Raw genomic sequence first — 24,218 nt, forward strand, 5'->3', positions numbered from 1 at the left:
TTCAGATATCATCCTTCGACTTCTTCTTCTTCATGCAACCTTTAATCGTCAATGGGTGCATCAATGTTTGGTCATTCTGTAGACGAAACTTCCAACGAATGGATGTGCGCGTCTGTGTAGTGTTTTTTTATTTGGGCCGAGTTTCGGCTGGTGCATATCGGCTCCCGGATGGATACGACAGTTAGTAGATGGGAATAACCAGCGCGGGGGGGAAACATACATTTTCAGTGCAAAACGTAAACAAACGAGTATAAATTCCATACAAAAATCCAAGATGTGTTGGTAGTGTTTGTGTTTTGTGTTTGTTGTGGCCATTCCGCGATCGTTGGAGCTCATTGTGGAGGTTGACATGCGAGTACAGATAATGGATCGTTCGTGGGTACTTGCCATTCTGTTTTGGTGAGATTTCCGACCGTGGCGACAGTCGTTCGGTACATTCCATAAAAGTGGATGGTGAGGATTTTCTAGATGCCAAGTTGTTTTCGACAGTCTCGCAGCCGGCTCACCGAGACATCTTCGTCCGATAGTCTCGCTCCGTGTCTGACGTCCCACATGCCCGCGAGCGGGGCCAATAGCGCATCGGATATTGGGCCTAGTGAGCGGGGCATAGCCCTCGGACCTCACTTGACCCGCACCTCCAAGACTATGGCTATGGCACTTCCGCGGCGTGTGGTACAACGATAACGATTGGGGCTCGTTGACCACCGGCACCAGAGGGCTCGCCAGCTTACTGCGTCGTGATGGAATCAGGTCCCGGAGCACAATTTACGGTGTTTCCACTATCGGGCTGTTTCAAACCAAAAAAAACGTCTTCTTCGCTCCATCGACAAACCATCACTCCTTTCCGGAAGCTATCCTCTCACTACTCTCTTTTTTTTCCTTCGCATTTGAGAAACATGTGTACCAACATTGGGTAATTGAAGATTATGAACGGTGAGATGTGAGAAATGTATGTCAGTATTTAAGGGGTATATAATATACTGTATGTTTTTAAATTTAAATCTTTTTAAGGGAAAAGTATTCAGATTAATTTATTTTGTTACTGGTTTTCAAGAATATTTGTGGTATCAACTTGAATTTAACTTGTTGGGAAACATTTGTTTTCGATTTGTCGGTAACAAGACAATTCTGGGTATTTTGTTGAATTGCACGTTTCACTGATGCCTTCTGAGAAGCCCAATTATCATGCGAAAGAATCGCAACCTCGATTATTTAAAATCGACTCCCAACTATTGGAACAACCATTCAATATGGATTGTCTATGGAGTTGAAGCTCTTAAATATTTCATCCCGTCATATGGTCTCCCCCCTCGCCATCGCCCAATGACAAAGTGCCAGAATCAGAATAATGTTAAATTCAACCTCTCTATATCAACTGCCATACAAACCTGAAACGACATGCACACGGTAAGCCTCTATTCAAACCAGCCCAAACCATTAGATGACATCCAAATTATAAATCATAATCAACTGGCGTGGCGAAGCAAAATTATTTTTTGAGCCACCCTACTTATTAGTTTGCTGCTGCCGGTGCCGGTGCACCGCGGTGTTTACATTCGCTCCGCGGTCAGTTTTTAATCGTTTTTTTCGGGCAAAACTAGCAGTTTATACTAAGTTTTCGGTTCAAATAAGTGACTGATTTCAAAAAGTGGTGTTTAAATTGCATTCTATCAACATTTCGGGCTGCTCATGTGCGGAGAAGTGAGTAAAAACTTGATTTTTCCAATGCCCTTTGAGAAGAAGTGAAGTGCAGTGATGAACCCAACAAATCGCGAACGGCTATTAAATTGGCACGAAACTGCTGATTTATGCTACAATTCGAGCCGGAATACATAGGACTCATTGGAGAAACATTTTCATTATCATGGGAAGTAAGGAAATATGCTGTGAACAGGTTAGTAGTTTGAATATTAAACTGTTGTTCGATGCTGTTCGATTCGATGCATTCGAATGTTGGTGGGAGAGAAGTGCGGGAGGTGTGGGGTTGGCCCGTGGAAGGTCCGGTGCCATATTGGCTGCCATCGTGCCATCTCTTCCAACTATGTCCCTAATCGTTGAGTGATTTGCCAGTTCCAGAATTTTGATGTTAAATGGAAGAACTTTGAATTTTTACACTGGAAACACGAAAAAAACTTTCAAATAAAAAAAATAAATTTGACTTCGAGCAATTAAACTTTTATTTTTAAGAAAACGGAGCACTTTTCAATTGGAAAGTGCAAAACATTCCGTAAAACCATGTTTGTTTTTTGTGTTTGGGGCAATTCAGAATGCACTTGTGGGGGAAATCAGAATGAATTCAAGTAAAATTCAGAATGAATTCCGGGCAGGAAGCAAATTTAATTCCTGGGGGAATTCAGAATGAACTCCTGGGGGATATCTGAATAAATTCCTGGGAAATTCAGAAAGAATTTTTGGGGGAATTCAGGATGAATTCCTGAATGATTTTCTGGAGGAATTCAGGATGAATTCAAGGAGAAGTTCAGAATGAATTCCTGGAGGAACTCAAGATGAATTTCTTGAAAAATTCAGGATGAATTATTTGAAAAATTCCAGATGAATTCCTTGCAGAATGCAGAGTGAATTCCTTGAAAAATACAGGGAGAATTCCTTAAAAAAATCAGGATGAATTAATTAAAGAATTCAGGATGAATTCCTTGCAGAATGAATTTCTTGAAGAATTCAGGATGAATTCCATGTAAAATTCAGAGTGAATTCCTTGAAAAATCCTGGATGACTTTCTGGAGGAATTCAGGATGAACTCCGGAGGGAATTGATTTTCTGGATGATTTCCTAGAGGAATTCAGGATAAATTCCTGGGGTAATTTAGAATGAACTCCTTGTGGAATTTAGAGTGAATTCAGAATCAATTCTTGGGGGAATTCAGAAGCAACTCGTGGGGGAATTCAGAATGAGTTCCTTAGGGAATTCAGCATAAATTCCAGGGTTAATTCAGCATGAACTCCAGGGAGAAATTAATTCCTGGACCAATTCGGAATGAGTTCCTGGAGTAACTCGGAATAAATCCCAGGATGAATTCCTGAGCTAGTTCAGAATGAATTACTGGAGGAATTCAGAATGAATTACTGGGGGAATTGAGAATGATTTCCTGGGAGAATTCAGAATGAATTTCGGGGGACATTCAGGATGAATTCCGAGGGGAATTCAGAATGAATTCCTGGGAGAATTCAGAATGAATTCCTGGGGGAATTCAGAATGAATTACTGGGAGAATTCAGAATAAATTACTGGGGAATTAAGAATGAATTACTGGGGAATTCAGAATAAATTCCTGGGGGAATTCAGAATGAATTTCTGGGTGAATTCAGGATGAATTTCTGGGTGAATTCAGAATGAATTCCTGGGTGAATTCAGAATGAATTCCTGAGGGAAGTCAGAATGAATTCCTGGGAGAAGTCAGAATGAATAACTGGGGGAAGTCAGATTGAATTCCTGGGGAAATTCAGGATGAATTTTAGTAATTCCTTTTGGAGCTCCTACAGGATTCCTTTCTTGAATTTCTTCAAAAATCTTCTTTGAGCTCCTCTAAGAGTAATTACGCCTGTAGATTCTCCTGTAGTTCTTCCAAATATTTCTTTTTTAATTTTCCAGGAGCTTATCAAAGGTTTCATTTTGAAGTTTATTTTAGGATTTTTTCTTGGAGTTCCTTCAAGAATTCTACATGTGATTCCTACAGAAATTATTCTTCCAGGTATTCTTGGAATAACTCATGTCGGTTACAACTTTTTTCGAGCGTCTGTTCATCATGGAGGTGCGGCTCCAACAGCGTCTATTCTGGCATCCGGTGGCTGAGTATGAAATGCTATTCTCCGGAAGCTATACCTAAGATGGCAGCCCCATCCCGGTGGATAGGGAACCTTGGGCCAACAACCTACTGTTCCCGAAACATCAATTTGTTCGAGAATCCGATAATGAAAAAATACGGACTGATTTTACGGCGACGACTCTTAGCGCGAAACAACGGACACGAATAGGAACATGGAACGTTTTAACCCTAGCCCAACAGGGTAAATTGGCACAACTTGCCAATGAGGCACGCCGCATGAAGCTTGAGATCCTGGGACTGAGTGAAGTCCGTTGGCCAAACTTTGGAGAACACAGAACGCCGTCGGGACAAGTTCTGCTATACTCTGGTTTACGAGGTGAACACGCTCCCCGGCATCGCGGAGTTGGCTTCCTACTAAGCGCTCAGGCACACTCGGCGCTTATGAAGTGGAAACCTATAGTAAAAGGATAATCGTTGCCAGATTTAGAACACGGGTCCGAAACCTTACTATAATCCAATGTTATGTGCCAACCGATGCTGCCGATCTGCAAGACAAAGAGAACTTCTACAGTCAACTCAATGCCGTCGTAGATAGAATTCCGAAGGGTGATATCAAGATTTGTTTGGGCGACTTCAATGCAAAGATCGGATCCGACAACTCGAACCATGAGCGCATTATGGGACGCCATGGTCTCGGAGAAATGAGCGAGAACGGTGAGCTGTTCGCAGAATTTTGTGGTAATAACGACATGGTGATCGAGGGATCGCTCTTCCCTCATCGACCGGTTCACAATGTCACGTGTGTCTCTCGTGACGGCTTTACAGAAAATCAAATCGACTACATCTGCATCAGCCGAAAATGGAAACGGAACCTTCTTGATGTACGGAATAAACGTAGTGCCGATATCGCGTCTGATCATCACCTCCTCATCGGCGAAATACGCCTGCGCATTGCGTGGATTCGTCGGCAGGAGGAAGAGTTGGACGATGATTCAACACACGCCGACTGGAAGATGCCACGGTGAAACGGTCATTCGTTGAAGAAATGGAGACGCGTACTGTAGATATTCCGGAAGGTGGCAGCGTGGAAGACCAATGGACCGCCATCAAGAATGCCTTCATCGCCACCAGCGAGAACAATCTGGGCGAACTACGCACCCAGAGAAAACAATGGATCACCTGGAGACTGAGACCTGGAGAAAGATAGAGGAGCAAAGAGAAGCCAAAGCCGCGATAGAGCGATCAAAAACCAGAGGAGCCAAAGTCTTAGCCCGTCAACGATACGCGGCTCTTGAGAAGGAAGTAAAACGCTCATGTCGACGGGACAAGCGAGCGTGGACAGACTCTCTGGCCGACGAAGGAGAGAGAGCCGCCGCAACCGGGGACATTCGCCTCCTCTACGATATCTCACGACGCTTAAGTGGGGCGAAGATGAATGCAACGATGCCTGTGAAAGACGCGAATGATCAGTTATTGGCCGATCCAACTGACCAGCTTAAACGCTGGTTCGAGCACTTCGAACAACTTTTTCAAGTGCCAGCCAGGCCATCACCACCTCGGCATGATCTGCCTAGGATCCGACGTATAACATGCGTCAATACCGAAGCTCCATCACTGCTAGAGATTCAAACAGCCATCCAAAGCATGAAATCGAATAAAGCTCGAGGGGTCGATCGGATATCAGCCGAGATGCTCAAAGCTGATCCCATAACATCCGCCCAACTACTGCATCGTCTATTTCGTAATATCTGGGACACCGCAACTTTCCTGGTCGAATGGAACAAGGTATCTTAGTGAAGGTGCTCAAAAAGGGTGACCTGATTGTATGCGATAACTGGCGAATCATTATGTTGCTGTGTACTATTCTCAAAGTTATCCTAGACCGGATTCAAGAGAAGATCGATGCGACTCTCCGGCGGCAGCAGGCCGGATTCCGTGCCGGAAGATCCTGTGTGGACCATTTTGTCACGCTCCGCATAATTCTGGAGCAGGTCAACGAATTCCAAGAGTCCCTTTACTTGGTATTCACTGACTACGAAAAAGCTTTCGACCGTCTCAATCACGAGAATATGTGGGGCGCCCTGAGACGCAAGGGGGTTCCTGAGAAAATCATCGGCCTCATCTAAGCACAGTACGAGGCCTTTTCCTGTAGAGTGCTGCACAATGGGGTCCTGTCCGACCCTATCCGGGTCGTAGCTGGTGTGAGGCAAGGATGTATTCGATCACCGTTACTGTTCCTCATCGTAATCGATGAGATTCTGGTAGATGCGATTGACCGTGAACCAAACCGCGGGCTGTTATGGCAGCCTATAACCATGGAGCACCTAAACGACTTCGAATTGGCTGATGACGTTGTACTCCTCGCGCAACGGCGCTCTGATATGCAGTCTTGAGTCAAATTTATGTTGTTACTCTTCGCAACAATACGCATCTTAGATAACCAACAGCTCATAACCAAATTCAGAATCTTGCGAGAAAATTTCATTGGATTCTTAGAATTTGTCATTCACCGAAAGGTCCGTTGTCTGCTGCGGAATCTCGATCAAAATTGCTCGCGCGCGCTTCAAAAAGCAGCTTTCTTATATCTAATGAAGTAATTCCATTAGCCCCGCCCCTTCATTAATCGTTATGAGTGCACATTTTATTTACACCAAAAGGGGTGGGGCTAACGGGCTTAATTTATTGAATACAAGAAAGCTGCTATTCGGCGCGCGCGAGCCATTTTGATCGGGATTCCACAAAGAGCGGTTCGCTAAAGAGCAGAATAATTGAGCTGAAAGATTTCCTTGAGGAGAAGGAAATAGACGTGGCGTCCATCACCGAAACGCACCTAAAACTGGAGGTGAACGTCAACATCCCGGACTTCCACATCGTGCGACTCGACCGGCCGACCAGGGGAGGCGGTGTGGCCATCGCTCTTCGCTACATCATCAACTGTCGTCTGCTTCCAAGCTTCCAGCTCAGTGTCATCGAGGCCATCGGTGTCGAAATCACCACTTCGGTAGGCACAATCGCGCTCATCACGGCATACTGTCCAACGCAAGCCAATGACGGCGATGGATCATCGGCTGCCCTTCGGAGGACATCGTCAAGCTGACGCGTAAGCAAGGCCAGTATATCATTGCCGGCGGTTTGAATGCCAAACATCAAGCCTGGGGCAACAGTCGCGGCAATCGAAACGGCACCATCTGGAGCAACGATATGGAGGAAGGCCACTACACGATCTTGAGCCCGGATTCCCCCACTCGGCTGAGTCGGTTCGGTGTCCACGCAACCCTCGACCTCTACATAACAAACCTGAGTGACCACGTCTCGCAGCCGGTCGTCTACCAGGAGCTCAGTTCGGATCACTATCCGGTGGTGGCGGAACTGGGCTCCTCGGTCAATCGGCACCAGCAGTTACGGCGAAACTACCACCGAGTGAACTGGCAGCAATCGAATCACAAAAATTATCCAGGCCAGAATGGTGGACCTCAAAAATAACGATTTCTCAAATAAGATCCGCACTCTCCCAGATTATGCTAAGCCGTTCTGGAAAATGACCGAAATACTAAAATCCAAGCCTCGGCCCATTCCACCTTTGATCCCACTTGACAATAATGGCTCTAAGGATCGCTTGATAACTCCTGCAGACAGGGACGGGAACGGTTGACATTTCTTTTTATCATTCGTTCTGCCACGCAGTCAAAAGAAAACAAAACCACGGCAGCCGCAGCAGCAGCCGCGACCAAGCAGACGACAGTCAAAACATGATCTTATTATTTTCTCTCCCCACAATTAATGTTTCTGTACGCTCATTTCACGACGTATGACCGTTTTTGGTGGTAAATGATTATTTTATTACTCCTTGCTCATTTTAGATGCTAGAACTAATGAATTAGTACCAACGGCTAGCATTCTTTCTAGGCTTTGCGCCACAGGCAATTCGACTCGATTCTGTTCTGTTTGCGCTGCGCACGAACCGAAACAAGAAATCTCATGCAAATGCTGACCGCAACGATGGCTCGACTCTCACGCAGCAAGCAGGCAGCAGCAAACAAACAGTTTGCCTCATCAGCAAAAAAAATGTCACAATGAGGCGTACATTTTTTTTTGAAAACTGTTTCGGTTTGTGCGGTGCGTGAAATTTGACCGGATAAAATGTAAACATTCGCATAATCACAGTGTTTTACTGTACATTTCCCAACACTGCCTGCAGAGAAGGTCGCTGAAATAGGTCGTCACTTCGTCAGCTCACACAATCTTGGGCAGAACATCGTCAGTCTACACGAAGCAGCCGTCAACGAGCATGCTAACAACATCCTTTTGATTCCCAACGACTTCTCGGAGGAGTTGGAGATCTCAGCTGGCGAATTGACGGACTATATCAAATCATCGAAGAACATGAAGGCCCCAGGCTTCGATAGCATCCTGAATCTCGAGCTCAAACACATGAGTGCTCCGTTCTTTGAGCACCTCTTGCTGATCTTTAATCAGTGTCTCCGGCTCAGCTACTTCCCATCGTCCTGGAAGTCAGCGAAAGTTATCCCCATCCGGAAGCCTGGGAAGGATCCTTCCTCCCCCAGAAGTTATCGTCCCGTCAGCCTTCTCTCAGGGTTATCCAAGCTATTCGAAAAAGCTATTCATCGCCGGTTACTTGAGTCTGCCGAAAATCTCAACATCTTGCTCGAGGAACAATTTGGTTTCCGACGCGGTCGGTCAACTGTACACCAACTGACTCGAGTTACCAACGTACTCAGACGGAACAAGTTTGGCTCAAAAACATCCGCCATCGCCTTATTCGATGTCGAGAAGGCTTTTAACAACGTATGGCATGATGGCCTGGTGTACAAACTACAACGCTACAATCTTCCCAGCTACCTGGTGAAAATCACCAACAATTACCTGTCCGCCAGGACATTCCGGGTCTCAATCAGCGGAGCGAGTTCTAATGCGCACAACATCGTCGCAGGCGTCCCCCAGGGCAGTATCCTCGGGCCCCTGCTTTTCAATCTGTTCACCTCCGACATGCCAGAACCTCCTGAAGGCGGCATTCTGTCTCTGTTCGCAGATGACATCTCCATCGTCTACAACGGTAGAGTGATCAGAGCGCTAGTGGCAAAACTCCAATGAGGCCTGGATGCCCTGACAGAGTACCTCACCAGCTGGAAGATCTGTATCAACGCGGCGAAGACCCAGGTCATCATTTTCCCCCACTCCAAATCCCCTAAACATGTTCCGCCTGGGGACTGTAAAATCATCCTCAATGGCACGACTGTGGAATGGGCCAATGAGGCCGACTACCTTGTCTTGACCCTCGACAGCAAGCTTATCTTCAGGCAACAGGTTGACTAAACGGTGAAAAGGGTAACGTTTTGGTGAAACTACTGTACCATTTGATCAACCGCCGATCGTCGTTGTCCCTGAAAAATAAGCTTGCTATCTACAAGCAAATCATCCTCCCTGTGATCGAATACGGCATGCCGGTCTGGGAGAGCTGCGCTAAAACCCACCACCTCAAACTTCAACGGGTCCAAAACAAATTCATTTAAGGTGGCTTAAGGTGATTATAAAATGAAGCCAGAAATCGGCCATTTTGTAAACCACGTGCTTTTCCAACATTTTTTTCAAGCGCACGAGATGAAAGAACCATAACGCGTATGAGGCTGAAATAATGTTAGATCGTTTGCTTAGTTATGCTGAACATTCATAATTTGAGTTTCGGCACTGTACGAAAACTATTCCGCTAGATTTGGGCTTTTTGAAATGTATGTAGATAAACGTGTGGTGAATTTGAAATTCACCACGGGCTTCGTTCTATAATCACCTTAAGGCTTTAAGATTTTAAGGTGATTATAGAATGAAGTCCGTGGTGAATTTCAAATTCACCACACGTTTATCCACATACATTTCCAAAAGCCCAAATTTTGCGTAATAGTTTTCGTACAGTGCCGAAACTCAAATTATGATTGTTCAGCATAACCACAGATAACAGATATTGAGACTAGAACAAATTTTATCAAAAATCATGTGTAAACTTTTGAATTGATATACGTTGGCCCACTACTGCCCACTACTCAACTGATTGCGGCAGTACATACGAACGCAGCGGATTAACAACCGTCGAACGCAGCCAATGTATTTGACAGCTGCATTCGGGCTGCGTTTTCAATAACAATGATCCTTGCGCCATCTCCAATCGATTCCCAAACGCGGTCCCAATTTAAAATACATTTGAATTAACGGTTGCGGATGTTTACACACGTATCGGATGCCAGCCTCAATATCTGTTATCTGTGGCATAACTAAGCAAATTATTTCAGCCCCATTACCGTTGCAATTGCGTCGAACCCATGACCCTACAGTACGCTAGACTGGTGCTTTAACCAACTAAGCTACGAAGGGTTCGAGTCCCATCGAAGGGAAAGTGGCTACCTCCAATACATTTTCCAAATCAATATCTTCCACATAACGTACATATTCACATATGAGTTTTCATAACATCGTAAATTAACGTCCAAGTCGGGTGGTTTAATCCCCGGAAATAGGCAATTAACTTTGATTGAACTGATTGGTATATTGCCGGCTTGAATCTTTGCCCAGGAGAACAGGTTGGCTTCGATTGCAATTCTCTTTTTTTTTGGACCTAATGTCCACTCAATATCCAGTAATGTATAGTCTACTTCGGTTTATGTTTCCGCGTCTTTTAGTTTTTCAGGAAACGTGAATACCTACATCGGAACGGCTTGCCAGTGGAAACAAATTTGATTCAATGGTTGTTCCCGATGTTTCAGCTCGGTCCTCGGAGAAGGTGGCGGGTAAAATGAAAAATTCTGACAGTCCAAAGCCATCAGCACGCAATATTAATATGTACCGAATAGTCGGTATTTTTTAAACTGACTTTAAATGATCTATCCAGTAAACGTAACTTATTGCTGAAAACCCGGTATAAAAATAGCAGTGGTCAGTAATTCCATGAATCTGTTACTGATACACTATAGGATTTCGGGCGGTCATTAATCGAAAATGTCATGTCTTCCGAATTATTTTAAAATATTTTCTCTCCATTGTCAATACTCTAATTAAGAGAAATTCTGAATTTGAAGTCTCTAGATTGCACTAGTTCCAAAGATATAAGGTGGCAAAAGTCAGAAATGGGTAAAAAGTTAGCAAATTTTCTGAAAAAATATTTTATTTTCAACTATTTATTGAAATATTTTTAAATGTTTTTCTTCAATGTTAATACATCATTACAAAAGGTTATTGTATAAGCTTTTAAATGGTGTGCAAAACTAATAAGTTACACTGTGAAAAAAATTGAAAAATGCGGAAGCAATATTTTTTCAAAACGACGCTATTTTCAACTTTGATAGTGAAGAACTTTTTCCTCAGGAATCCCGGGTTCTTTTATGATACACATCAAGGACAAAGCTTCGACTAAAATGTCCCGAAAAGAATTTCTTGCCAGTATTTGCAATTAACAGAGTTAAGTCACTCTGATTTTTTCATTTGTTTTTTTACCGTGTTTTGCCTCTCTCGTACTCCAAGGTTAATGCTCATTCAAAAACGAATGTTTGATAGAGGCGGAGACCCCTAATTGGTATGTATCAACTAACTCAGCGCGAAGAATTGAGGTGATGTCTGTATGTGTGTGCATGCGCGTCTGTATGTATGTGTGCGCAAAGAACATAATCGCCATTTAGACACTTATTTGTGTCCGATTTTCTCATAACAAGTTTCATTCGACGGAAATCTAATTCCCATCGTTTCCTATTGAAAATGGGTCAGACTGAACTATGCGCTCAAAGGGTATGGTCAAAATACATTTATTGGTAATAACTGACTTTATTTATAACCATTTGAGCTCATTTAATTAACTTTTCAAAGGAGTAAATAGATAAAACCCCCCAATGCAATGCAGCACAACGGGAACGGAAGGATTTAACAGTTCGCTCATATGTTTCCTGTCAAATTTACGTTTCCGTCGCCATTCCGCTGAAATGCGTTTGGGGCTTGAGTGGTTTGAGTCATTCTCTAAACCTAATTTTCTGAGCTATTCATTAGCTACTGATGGAGAACTAAATATGAGATTTCATAATATGTAAATATTTATAAATCTCCTGGAATCAATAATTCCCGACATGTTTATTACCAAAAGTAAAGACGAACAATATCTTAGTTAGAACGGGCGTATGAAATTCCTGCTAGTGTTCATGAATGTCTGGCTAATAATGGTAGAAATATTTATTCACTCATCTACACTTTGAGGTTCACTGGCTGAACAACCAGCGGAAGAATCAATATAAACAGTTGAAGAAATTTAGAACTCATAATGCAAGAAAATGATCAAGAGAGGCAAATGTTGACATTTTCCTTCGTGCCTTCATAGATCAGATCCATTTTAAGCTCGATTTGGATAACGAGGAGACGTTGGAAAAAATTTTTCCTTAGTTATTCTTATGCCATGCGTAATTTTTGTAATATTTGAAGATTTTCAAAGTTCTTTATCTTCTAATACTTTAGATGAATTTATCTCATCTTCCATCGTTGATGGAATTGAAGAAAATATCATTGAAGACTTAAACCTTGACACAGAAAAAGAATGATGCTGTATATAACTTGTAGAAATCATGAAAACAAATCAAAAGTAATTCAAATAGTGTTGTTATGAATTTTGCTTTTCGGAAGAATGGAGCATTCTTACATTCCACAATGAATGTCCACATTTTTGAGAATATATTAATCTCATTTTTTGAATAACTTGTACACGTAAAAATGTCATGGGATTGCGATTTCTAATTTGCTAATACCCTTTTTCAAAAGTTATTTTCAATTCTGATTATTTGATTAACATTTAATGCTTTATGATCCTTCAGATCCTAGTACTTTGTCAAACAAATTGTTCTAAATACAAATTGTGAGGCATGAGAGTGAGAACAAAAAAATATCACGGAATGTCATGAAATTAATGTCATTTAACATGATCCCGCCATAATGTCCATAAATTGCTGAACTTAGTTTTTGTACAGCCCCCTTCCTTCTCCTTAAGAAAACGCACGAAATTTCAACTTCCCAAATAGGTTTGCTTTGTCACGTTAATCGAACCTATGAAAAAAATAATTACGTAATTCATAGACGATCCCCAAAGGGGGGGGGGTTGGAAATTGTATATTCATGCTATTTCGACCATACACAGCTAAAACTAAGTGGAAAATCACTTTAAAAGTCCAATTTTATTTTTGACCGCTCGCTTGTATGGGGATCCCCCATAGTGTGATAGGACTATAAAATTTCTAAAAATTGACGACCTTGTTTACAATTTTACAATTTGCAGTTCATATCGGTAAAAAAAATACCGAACAAGAAAATCGTGATTAAGTATGTAGTAGTGAGAAGTGAAAAGTGATAAGTGATAAATGAGTCAGAAGTGAGATATAAGAAATGTTAAGTGATAAAAGAGAAGTGAAAAATGAGAAGTGGGAAGTATCGTCTCTCTTTTCTCACTTCTTCTGCTTATGTCACTACTCACATCCTACTTATCACTTCGTAACTATCACTTCTAGCTTTTTACCATTGACTTCTCACTTCTCATTTCTCACTTTCCACTACTCACTTGTTACAGCACATATCTCGGTACTTAGTACTTAATTCCGTTTTTCAGTAGTAACTTGTCACTACTCTTTACCTATTTCGAACATCGCATTTCTCACTTCTCAGTTCTCGCTGTTCACTATTCAATTCGTACATCTTACTTCTCACTTCACTTAATAAGGAAACAAATTTTAACTACTCAGCCAAACGGTATTCGGCAAAATATAAATGTGTTCCCTATCTCGATACCTTCCTAACTCGATGGTCCCTTCAATAAAAAAGAAAAAGCCGTTGATAAGGCTAGACAACGAAGGAAACGAAGAAAAAAACAATCCATTCGTATTAGCAACAAACCACCTGCAACTGTCAAAGATCATACTCAAGGACACATGGGTTAAGACAAGGAACTACTTGCTATTGCTAAAGTTAAATTTGCCGGTCCACCCTCTATCACCGACCATCCTATTTCTGGTCTATCGGTCCCAAATCCAATTAATTTTAGAAAGGGTAAAACTATCAACCCATATCGAGTAGAACCACCTATTCAAAAAGAACAATATCAACCAGAAAACTATCAACAGTCACAAAGCCAACAACAACAGCAACAGCCAGCACAACTTTCTTGCAGTAGTGAAAGACGACTTCAAATGGATATCGAGCATCTTCCTCTGCTGAACCCAATGCGACCACCTATAGTAAGACTCACAGAGCAATCTGCGCCTGGTGATCGACGTTTTTTAAAAGCACGACTACGGGACCCAAAAATTATGGACATTGTGCGGATGTTCCTGTCATATTTGTACGACCAGCCACCTACAGTATGCATTCGTGCAACCACCAAAACCAGCGCCCCTGCAATGCTAGCATCTGAAGGACTACCAACAGACTTACAACTATTGCGTCAAATTTTCCTGAATGTACACGAGGATCTAGGAATATCTCGCAACGACGCCTTGGCAGACCTTCAATCACACCGTTCGTTCCTTTCCAGTGAACGCACTCAACAACTTCATCGCACTAGGGAGGCCGCATATAAATTCTACAGTCCATCAAATTTTCATCGGCAATGACGCACTCTCCGGAAGTAACATTAACAAGTGAAGATAACACGCTACATGAAACATCAGAAGAGGTAAATATTTCGTCGACCGTCATACTTCCAAAAACTTCTTCGCAGAAACAAAATTCGACTGAAGTTCTAATTTATTGTCAGAATTTCAATCGAATGAAAAGCCCAGCCAAAATGAAGGATATATTTAAAAATTTATTAAGCTCATCCTTTTCGATTATTCTGGCAACTGAAACAAGCTGGGATGAAAGCGTTAGGAGTGAAGAAATTTTTGGAAGTAACTTTAATGTATTTAAAGACGACATGAGTTTTCTAACGTCTCAGAAAAAGTCCGGTGGTGGTGTTCTAATAGCTATTTCAGCAAACTTTAATTCAGAAATCATCACAACGAATAAATTCAATGAATTTGAGCATGTCTGGGTAAAAACCCATATAGCTGGAAAAATGCATATATTCGCATCGGTATATTTCCCACCTAATCATGCTTGTAAGCACAACTATGAATCTTTTTTTGAGTGCGCTGAACAAATACTATCAGAACATCCACCGGAGGTTAAAGATCACATCTATGGGGACTTTAACCAACGCAATGCTGACTTTATTCTAGATTCAGAAAACGAATGTATCCTACTGCCAGTCGTTGGGGATAACGAAACTTTGCAATTAATTTTTGACAAGTCTGCAAGTTTAGGATTGAACCAAATCTTCTTCTCTATATAATAAAAATGAAATCTCGGGTACTTATTCAAAAGGACGTATGTGGTTTTGTAAACAAAGATTCAAACGTCGATTAGTCCGATCTGATAGCCCTCCCACGAAAACCATAACCATAGACAGATAGGGGGAGGCTTCGGCTACCTGTTGATGGTGTTGGTTTGCATGGGAGTGCCATCAGATCGGACTAATCGACCTTTGAATCTTTGTTTACGAAATCACATACGTCCTTTTGAATAAGTACCCGAGAAATGGTCTGTGTTCGTATCCGCATAACTCGGAAACGGCTGGATGGATTTTCTCCATTTCTTCAGCATATTGTTGGTTATCGTTTCCGACGGGTTTATATGATATTTCCTAATCAATCACGATCACGATCAAAAATCACGAGCAGGATTGAGAAAGTCCTGAAAAACTAAAATACAGATTCATATGGAAATTTTGCATGGGCAGTTCACGACGCGCATTTGGCCTACTATTCAGGACAACGTCTGCCGGGTCGACTAGTTAAACATATAAAAAACAAAATTGCTATTTGGACCTTTTGCTGACAAATATCTATAAAGATTTCTGTGTAACAGAATCTATCAATCCATTGTGGAAAAAAGAAGCGTTCCACACTGCAATCGAATACTCGTTATTCATACATGAACAACAAAGACCCAACGATTGTGAGTATGAGGATGTCTTTAAATACAATTTAGCGAACTATGAAAATATTCGAGGTAGGTTAAGTAGTGTAAACTGGCAAATAGTTTTAAGAAATGAAGAAAATGTCTAAGCATCTGTTAACACTTTTTACAGATTATTAAAGGGTGTACGGAATCAAATTGCACCACTTTCAAAAGTCGATAACATTTCACCTACTGTGCTGATTACAACGAAATTTTGTGAAAGACGGCTTCAGCATGTGTTATTCACACTGCGTGAATTTCATTAAGAAACTTCCAGTAGTTTCGAAAATACAGCCAAAGGAACAGGACGTGTGAAAATAAATCTTGCGCATTCACCTCCATATTCTACATCTTATAAAAAGATGTTAGTAATCCAATTTTTGGCCTTTGACCCCGATATCACCAGAATTGCGGCAGATTGAAAGATACTGGTCTGGAATGAAAACACGAGCTTCGGAAGCTTCCAAAACTGATTATTACGAAACATAAAATGTTTATTTGGCCTTTCGCGTCAACATTTCGTATTGGTTTCTAACTCCAACGTTAACATTTTCGTTTATCCGACTAATACAGGTAAACTTTTCAAGAAACTTTCTGTTTTGTCGCTTCTATAGTAAACAACCAAAATCAAAAAAATAAGAAAAGCGCTGAAATCTAATTTTGGGCTGATATTTGTCAGATTTTGAGAGAGCATCAATCTCATTGTTTAGGCTGGGAAAGTTGACTTTAATTAAGTTAAATAATCGACTGCGACAATAAAATTAGTTAATTTTTTTGTTGGGATAGATTGCAGGATGAACAATGTTAGTCAGGGACATGTACAAAATCTTATGAGTTCATTTAAGAAAAAAAGTTTCAGCATTTGGATGTATTTAAGAATTACAGGGAAACAGTGATACATAGTCAAAGCTTCTATATTGTATTTCAGTCCCTGAAAATTTCATGACAATCGGTTGATAGACTAATTTTTGGCGAGTAGTTCAAAGTGGTGCAATTTGATTCCGTACACCCTTTATCTGACATAATCTCACAAGAAACTTCACTAAAACGAAAACGACGTCATAACAATAATAAAGACCCAATTTGGTATAATCGGCAAATGAAGAATTTAAGAAATCGAAGAAATTTTCAAAAATCATAACAGTAATGAAAATTTAGCATATTACTTGGACGTATGCGATCAACTGAATTACGCTATCAGTAACGCTTTGGAAGATTACAATTCAAAAACTGAGAGCGAAATAAAGTCCTGTCCAAAGAACTTCTTTAATTACTTAAAAACTAAACTGAAATCTAATAACTTTCCATCAATTATACGTCTTGGCGAAAACGCGGGGGATAGCTCGGAAAAGAACTGTAATCTTTTTGCAGATTTTTTTTCCAGGAAACCAATCCTACATTTTCTGAAAATGATCGTGACCGCGACTATTTTGCATTTTTTCCAGACTTTTCAAATGATATTGGAGTGAATCAACTTCATGTCCATGACATTTTGCAGGCCCTACGTAGTTTAGATGCTTCGAAAGGTCCTGGTCCTGATGGAATCCCTCCTATATTTATGAAAACCCTAGCAGTGGAACTAACCACTCCATTATTTTGGCTATTTAATATGTCACTAGAATCAGGAAAATTCCCAAATATATGAAAAAACTCATTTTGATACCCATTTTCAAATCTGAAAAAAAAATCGGACATACGTAATTATCGTGGAATAGCCATTATCTCTTGCATTCCAAAACTTTTTGAGGCCATAGTGAACGAAAAATTATTCAAACAAGTAAAAAACCGAATAACAGACGCACAACATGGCTTCTTTAAAGAGCGTTCAAGTTCAACTAATCTTCTTGAATTCGTTGACTATACCCTGAATGCAATGGATAAAGGGAACCATGTTCTTCTTCTTCTTCTTCTTATTGGCATTACATCCTCACACTGGGACAGAGCCACCTCGCAGCTTAGTGTTCATTAAGCACGTCCACAGTTATTAACTCCAAGGTTTCTAAGCCAGGTTACCATTTTTGCATCCGTATATCATGAGGCTAACACGATGATACTGTTATGCCCAGGGAAGTCGAGACAGTTTCCAATCCGAAAATTGCCTAGACCGGCACCGGGAATCGAACCCAGCCACCCTCAGCATGGTCTTGCTTTGAAGCCGCGCGTCTTACCGCACGGCTAAGGAGGGCCCATGAGGAAAGGAAACCATGTAGAAGCTCTTTATACTGACTTCAGTAAAGCATTTGATCAAAAGATATTTTAGTTACCAGATAAAGATTGTCGCTGTCCGGAAAATCTTTTGCTGGCGAGGATAGGGGAGCTAAATGTCAAAGAAGGAAAATCCAAACAATTTGACAGGTATGTACCACACATGTTTCGGACAGCAGAACAAAGGGAACCGAAGCGACAAACTTTATCTAGTAACTAAAATATCTTTTATTTGATAGCATAGATATATTATCAATTCGGTGCAAAACCGAATTATAGCCGCTAACAAAGTTGGATTTTTCTCACAATCCATACGTTAAACCTAATTTCGGAAGTGGTGCGCTGTTTTCATTTAGTGATGTGAATAGAGGTAATAAACTATAGAGGAAGATTGTCGCTGTCGTCACTGGCGAAACATATTTTGCTGGCGAAGATATGGCACTAAATGTCAACAAAGGAAAAATCAGTACGTTTTGACAGATAGGTACCCAACATGTTTGAGAACGATAACAAAGGGAACCGCAGCGACAATCGTCCTCTATAGTTTATTACCTCTATTGTGATGTGCTATACAGCGCACTACTTCCGAAATTAGGTTTAACGTATGGATTGTGAGAAAAATTCAATTTCGATAGCGGCTATAATTCGGTTTTCTACTGAATCTATAATACCCATGCTTCTATTCAAATTGTAAAAAACTGGAATTGGGCCAGGACTACTCAAATGGCTTGAATCCTACTTAACTGATCGCCAATCTTCTATACACTGGTGGAAATAAGTATAAAGACAAGCACGGTTTCCATACAAAATGGCCATATTGGGAAGTCAATATCTCGATTCGTAGCGATTCAATTGGGCTGATTTTTTGCCAACAAGCCTAAAATGACTTGAATTTTTATTCAATGATAGTTACATTTATGCATATATTCTGGTTATACGCGTTTCTGTTGGAAATAATTATAAAGACAGTTCCGTTGTATGGAGCTCCATATAAAAAAGTGGTGTCTTTATAATTATTTCCAGATTTTGAGGTCAAAATCAACAGAGATGTATACAATTTACTCAAAGATCGAAAGTTCAAGTTAAAAACAGGTGCCTAGTAAAATTTCAGCCAAATCGAATCGCTGCGAATTGAGATATCGATCCTCAATCATGATGAAAATGTATGAAAATCATGCTTGTCTTTATACTTATTTCCGGCGGTATATAATAAAAATGAAATGGTCTGTGTTCGTATCCGCATAACGCGAAAACGGCTGGATGGATTTTCTTCATTCCTTCAGCGGAAACGTTCATTATACCTAGTTTCCGACGGGTTTATATGACATTTCCTCATGTGAAAATCATGGGCAGGGATAAGTAAATCATGAAAAACTAAAATTAACATTCGTATGGAAATTTCGCATGAGCAGTTCACAACACACGCATTTCCGCCTACTATGCAGGACAACGTCTGCTGGGTCGACTAGTTGATTATAAAATTTAACAACAATAGATCAAAACCCATTCAAGCCAGGTGTCCCCCAGGGCTTTCATTTGGGGCCTCTATTATTCATAATATATGTAAACGACATTTCCTTCATTCTTGCCAAACTTAAAGTGTTAATCTATGCAGATGACATGAAGCTCTTTTTTGGAAATAGGAAATAAAAATGACCTCAACATATTCCAGAACGAAATATGCACATTCTACGAATGGTGCAATAAAAGCATATTGCAACTGAATGTAAAAAAAATGTAACCTTATATCATTTAGCAGAAAAAGAACAGCATCAAATCTCTCAATTACATTAGGAAACCAGGTTGTAGAGAAATGCGATAGAGTTAGGGATTTAGGAATTATCTTAGACTCCAAACTAACGTTCATCGACCATTACAACACCATTATTCATAAAGCAAATAATATGATGGGTTTTATAAAACGACCCATATACAATTTAAACATTATATATTGCTTATGTAAGGTCGATACTGGAATATTGCAGCATTGTATGGTCTTCATTTTCGATAACACACGAAGAAAAATTAGAATCAGTACAAAAACAATTCCTATTATTTGCTTTTCGTAAATTAGGTTGGACAACATTCCCACTTCCATCATATGAGGCACGCTACAAGCTTATAAACATTCAATCTTTGAAAGAGCGTCGTGAAACTGCAATGGTTTCATTTATTAACGATATAGTTTCGCAGCGTATTGATTCAGCAAACATTTTATCGAAATTAAAGGTGTGTTGTTAAATTCAACTTATCGTTTTTTGATGAGTTTGCTGATGTTGTCACAAGGATGTCGTGCTACACGATAAAAAGTTCATTTGCATCCACCATGCAACACATCAATAGACTAACGCAAAATGAACTCCCCCAAGAAATTATGACGTTTGAGCGGGTCGCATAATGAACGCAAAATGAACTTTTGTTCGAGAAGACGACCCGCTCAAATGTCAAAATCCATCGGGTGAGTGAATTTAATGAACCGCTGCACAGGTCTATCCATCGTAGGGTGGATTGTGATGGGCTGATGGTAAATAGCAGTACAGAAAAAGAAGGCATCACATATTTTGACAGTTCGTTTGTTTTCACCGGAATAGAAAGCAGAATGAAAGTTGTTTCGCGCTAATAGAGCTTCAAATACTCGGTTGAATTCCACTATCCTTTATAAATTGAATAGTTACGACTTGCACCTACCTAACAAGGAGCGGAATACTTACATAAGGTAGGCAACTGTAACATTTCTTGCTAGTTTTAAAAATGTAACAAACATATTTTAGGGCTCTTATCACTGCAGAACTTCTTGAGAGTTTCATGCATTCCCAGCCGAGCAAAGATGCTTCGCCAGAGATTGTGATTCGCTCCGTTGCCACAACTTCAGGCCACTTCAAATGTGCGTCCACTCCGTTGATAAGACCAGCAAAATCAACGTGAACACGCTTCCATGAACTCATCGATCTTGGCCACGGAACCGGTGCTGCTTTTGGTGGACATTTTGTTACGGAAGCACAACATTTACAGGCATTGACGTACTGGGCGCTTTGAAGCAACTGCTAGATGGGAGCTTATCAACTTTATGGGCATGGAGAAAGCATTGCAGAGGATGGCAGATATTCATCTTCAATTTCCACCACATCTCTACTACTCGAAAAGATGAACCAACAATGGGGACCCCATGTCCGTAAGCCCTACTTCCATTAGGAACACGAAGATTTAATGCCTGTACCATTTTAGCTACCTATTCGAAAAAAGAATTAATTGAAAAGCTTCAAGATATCTCCGAAACCAGTATGAGATTGTTCAAACGCTATAATCAGCTCATGTTATTTTTATGATTTAATGGAAATGGTAACTAACCCATATATATTTGAAATAAATATCAAAAAATCCATCGGTAATCTAACATCTATCTTTCCAAAAATATCGGCAGGAATTCTAGAAATTCTTTCGGCACTCGTTCCAACAATTCCTTGAGGATTTTTTTTGTAATACCGCCGTCGGGGGTGACTAGGGGGAATGGGTCAGCGCTCTCACCGACAATGTGGAGGTTGGATAACAAAATCGTTCTAAAAGGTCTCTTATAATTTAGTACTCTTGCCAGATACATTTAATCTATTCTACAAGCAAACTATGTAGTTGAAACAGTGATCCATTCTCACCCCCATTTGACCCATTGTCACCCCCGACGACGGTATCTTCGAAAAATCTGCTAATACTAAGGACACACCTGTGGTACTTGTGCCATAGTACAAAAGAACAAGAAAGTTATTCCAAGACTATCTTTGATAAAGACCGTGGTACTTATACCACCAGTGTGTCATTAGTATAAGATTACATTTGGAAAATCATCTCCGAAAATACTTTCAGAAACCATTACTCACAAAATCCATCGGTAATTTCTTTAAGAGTTTCTTCATAAATTCCTTCTGGAATCCTTATTGGCAATATAAGGAAAACTCCTACCAATATTTTCTTTAAACTTGCTTTGAAAATAGTACCAATTATTTCTACGAAAATTCTTCCAGGATTTCTTACCATTACTTCTTCACGAATTCTTTCGAAAATTCATCTGGAATACCTCCGGAAATTTCCAGTGACTCCTGCAAGAGCTCGTGTATGTACCCTCGAAAGAATTCTTGGAGCAAATCCCGAAGAAACTAATTGAAAAATGCTTGGAGGAAGCTGTGGAAAAATTCCTTCAAAAGATCCTTCGGAAACAACTCCGGGGGAAACTTAGAGAATTCCTCAGGAAGATCTTTAGGAAATTTAGCCAGGCAATCATTTGGAAAAACCTTCGGAAATTCCTCCGAGAGATCCTTAGAAAATTTTCATTACAAATTCCATTGAGCGTTTCTCCGGAAAATCATTCTGGAATTTCTTTTTAAATTCCTTAGGAAACACCTCTGAAATATCCTCCGGGAGATCATTAGGTAATGTATCCTGAAGATCCTCAAAGCATTTCTCTGGGAGAATTCAGGAAGATCCTTTGGAAATTTACTCAAGGAATCTTTTCTTCGGAAAATCCTTCGGAAATTCCCCCAGGAAGTCTTTCTGGAAATTCTGTGGAAAATCTTTCACGAATTCCAGCGGGAGTTCTTCCTGTAATCATTTCGAAAATTCCTCGGAGAACTTCTTCGAGAATTTCTCTGGGATATCCTCCGGAAATTCTTCAGGGAATTCTTTCTAGGCATTCCGTGGGCAATTCGCTAAATTCCTCTGAGAGTTCAATCCGAATTTCTCCGGAAGATTCTTCAGGAATTCCTCAGAAACTATATCCAGCGATTCATCTGAAGGTTCCTCCAGGAATTCCTCCAGAATTTCTTTCAAGATTTCCTCAAGGAATTTCTCCGGAAGATCCTACAGGAATGTCTGCGAAAGTTTCTTTAGGAATACCTCAGGAAACTCCTTCAGGAATTCCCACGGAAGTTTCTTCAGCAATTCTTCCTCTAGTTTTTTAGAAGTTCATTTATTCCAGAAGTTCCTCCACAAATTCCTCCGGAAGTTTCTCTGGAAAAAGTTCCTCCAGGAATTCCTCCGGAAAAAGTTTCTCCAGGAATTCCTCCGGAAAAAGTTCCCCCAGGAATTCCTCCGGAAAAAGTTCCTCCAGGAATTCCTCCGGAAAAAGTTCCTCCAGGAATTCCTCCGGAAAAAGTTCCTCCAGGAATTCCTCCGGAAAAAGTTCCTCCAGGAATTCCTCCGGAAGTTCCTCCAGGAATTCATCCAGAAAAAGTTCCCCCAGGAATTCCTCCGGAAAAAGTTCCTCCAGGAATTCCTCCGGAAAAAGTTCCTCCAGGAATTCCTCCGGAAAAAGTTCCTCCAGGAATTCCTCCGGAAAAAGTTCCTCCAGGATTTCCTCCAGAAAAAGTTCCTCCAGGAATTCCTCCGGAAAAAGTTCCTCCAGCAATTCCTCCGGAAAAAGTTCCTCCAGGAATTCCTCCGGAAAAAGTTCCTCCGGAAAAAGTTCCTCCAGGAATTCCTCCGGAAAAATTTCCTCCAGGAATTCCTTCGGGAAAAGTTCCTCCAGGAATTCCTCCGGAAAAAGTTCCTTCAGGAATTCCTACGGAAGAAGTTCCTCCAGGAATTCCTCCGGAAAAAGTTCCTTCAGGAATTCCTACGGAAGAAGTTCCTCCAGGAATTCCTCCGGAAAAAGTTCCTCCAGGAATTCCTCCGGAAGTTCCTCCAGGAATTCCTCCAGCAGTTCCTCCAGGAGTTCCTCCGGAAGTTCCTCCAGTAGTTCCTCCGGAAGTTCCTCTACGAATTCCTCCGGAAGTTCCTCCAGGAATTCCTCCTGAAATTCTTCCAGAAATTCCTTCGGAAGTTCCTCCAGGAATTCCTCCGGAAGTTCCTCCAGGAATTCCTCCGGAAGTTCCTCCAGGAATTCCTCCGGAAGTTCCTCCAGGAATTCCTCCGGAAGTTCCTCCAGGAATTCCTCCGGAAGTTCCTCCAGGAATTCCTCCGGAAGTTCCTCCAGGAATTCCTCCAGAAGTTCCTCCAGGAATTCCTCCGGAAGTTCCTCCAGGAATTCCACCGGAAGTTCCTCCAGGAATTCCTCCGGAAGTTCCTCCGGAAGTTCCTCCAGAAATTCCTCCTGAAATTCTTCCAGGAATTCCTTCGGAAGTTCCTCCAGGAATTCCTCCGGAAGTTCCTCCAGGAATTCCTCCGGAAGTTCCTCCAGGAATTCCTCCGGAAGTTCCTCCAGGAATTCCTCCGGA

At 41.1% G+C, this 24,218-nt stretch overlaps 2 protein-coding genes across 7 annotated transcripts in view; one reads left to right on the forward strand and one right to left on the reverse strand.

Moving 5' to 3' along the window:
- Nucleotides 1-24,218, reverse strand: part of LOC134225993 (slit homolog 1 protein) — a 334,401-nt gene that overhangs the window by 269,880 nt on the left and 40,303 nt on the right. The window lies entirely within an intron of this gene.
- LOC134225995 (uncharacterized) lies at nt 1,712-14,670 on the forward strand. Its single transcript, XM_062706498.1, has 2 exons — nt 1,712-1,894; nt 13,935-14,670. Exons 1-2 carry the CDS (start codon nt 1,865-1,867, stop codon nt 14,421-14,423), a joined length of 519 nt encoding a protein of 172 aa, XP_062562482.1. The 5' UTR covers nt 1,712-1,864; the 3' UTR covers nt 14,424-14,670.

Source organism: Armigeres subalbatus, chromosome 3 (assembly GCF_024139115.2).
Source record: "Armigeres subalbatus isolate Guangzhou_Male chromosome 3, GZ_Asu_2, whole genome shotgun sequence".
Taxonomy (NCBI): domain Eukaryota; kingdom Metazoa; phylum Arthropoda; class Insecta; order Diptera; family Culicidae; genus Armigeres; species Armigeres subalbatus.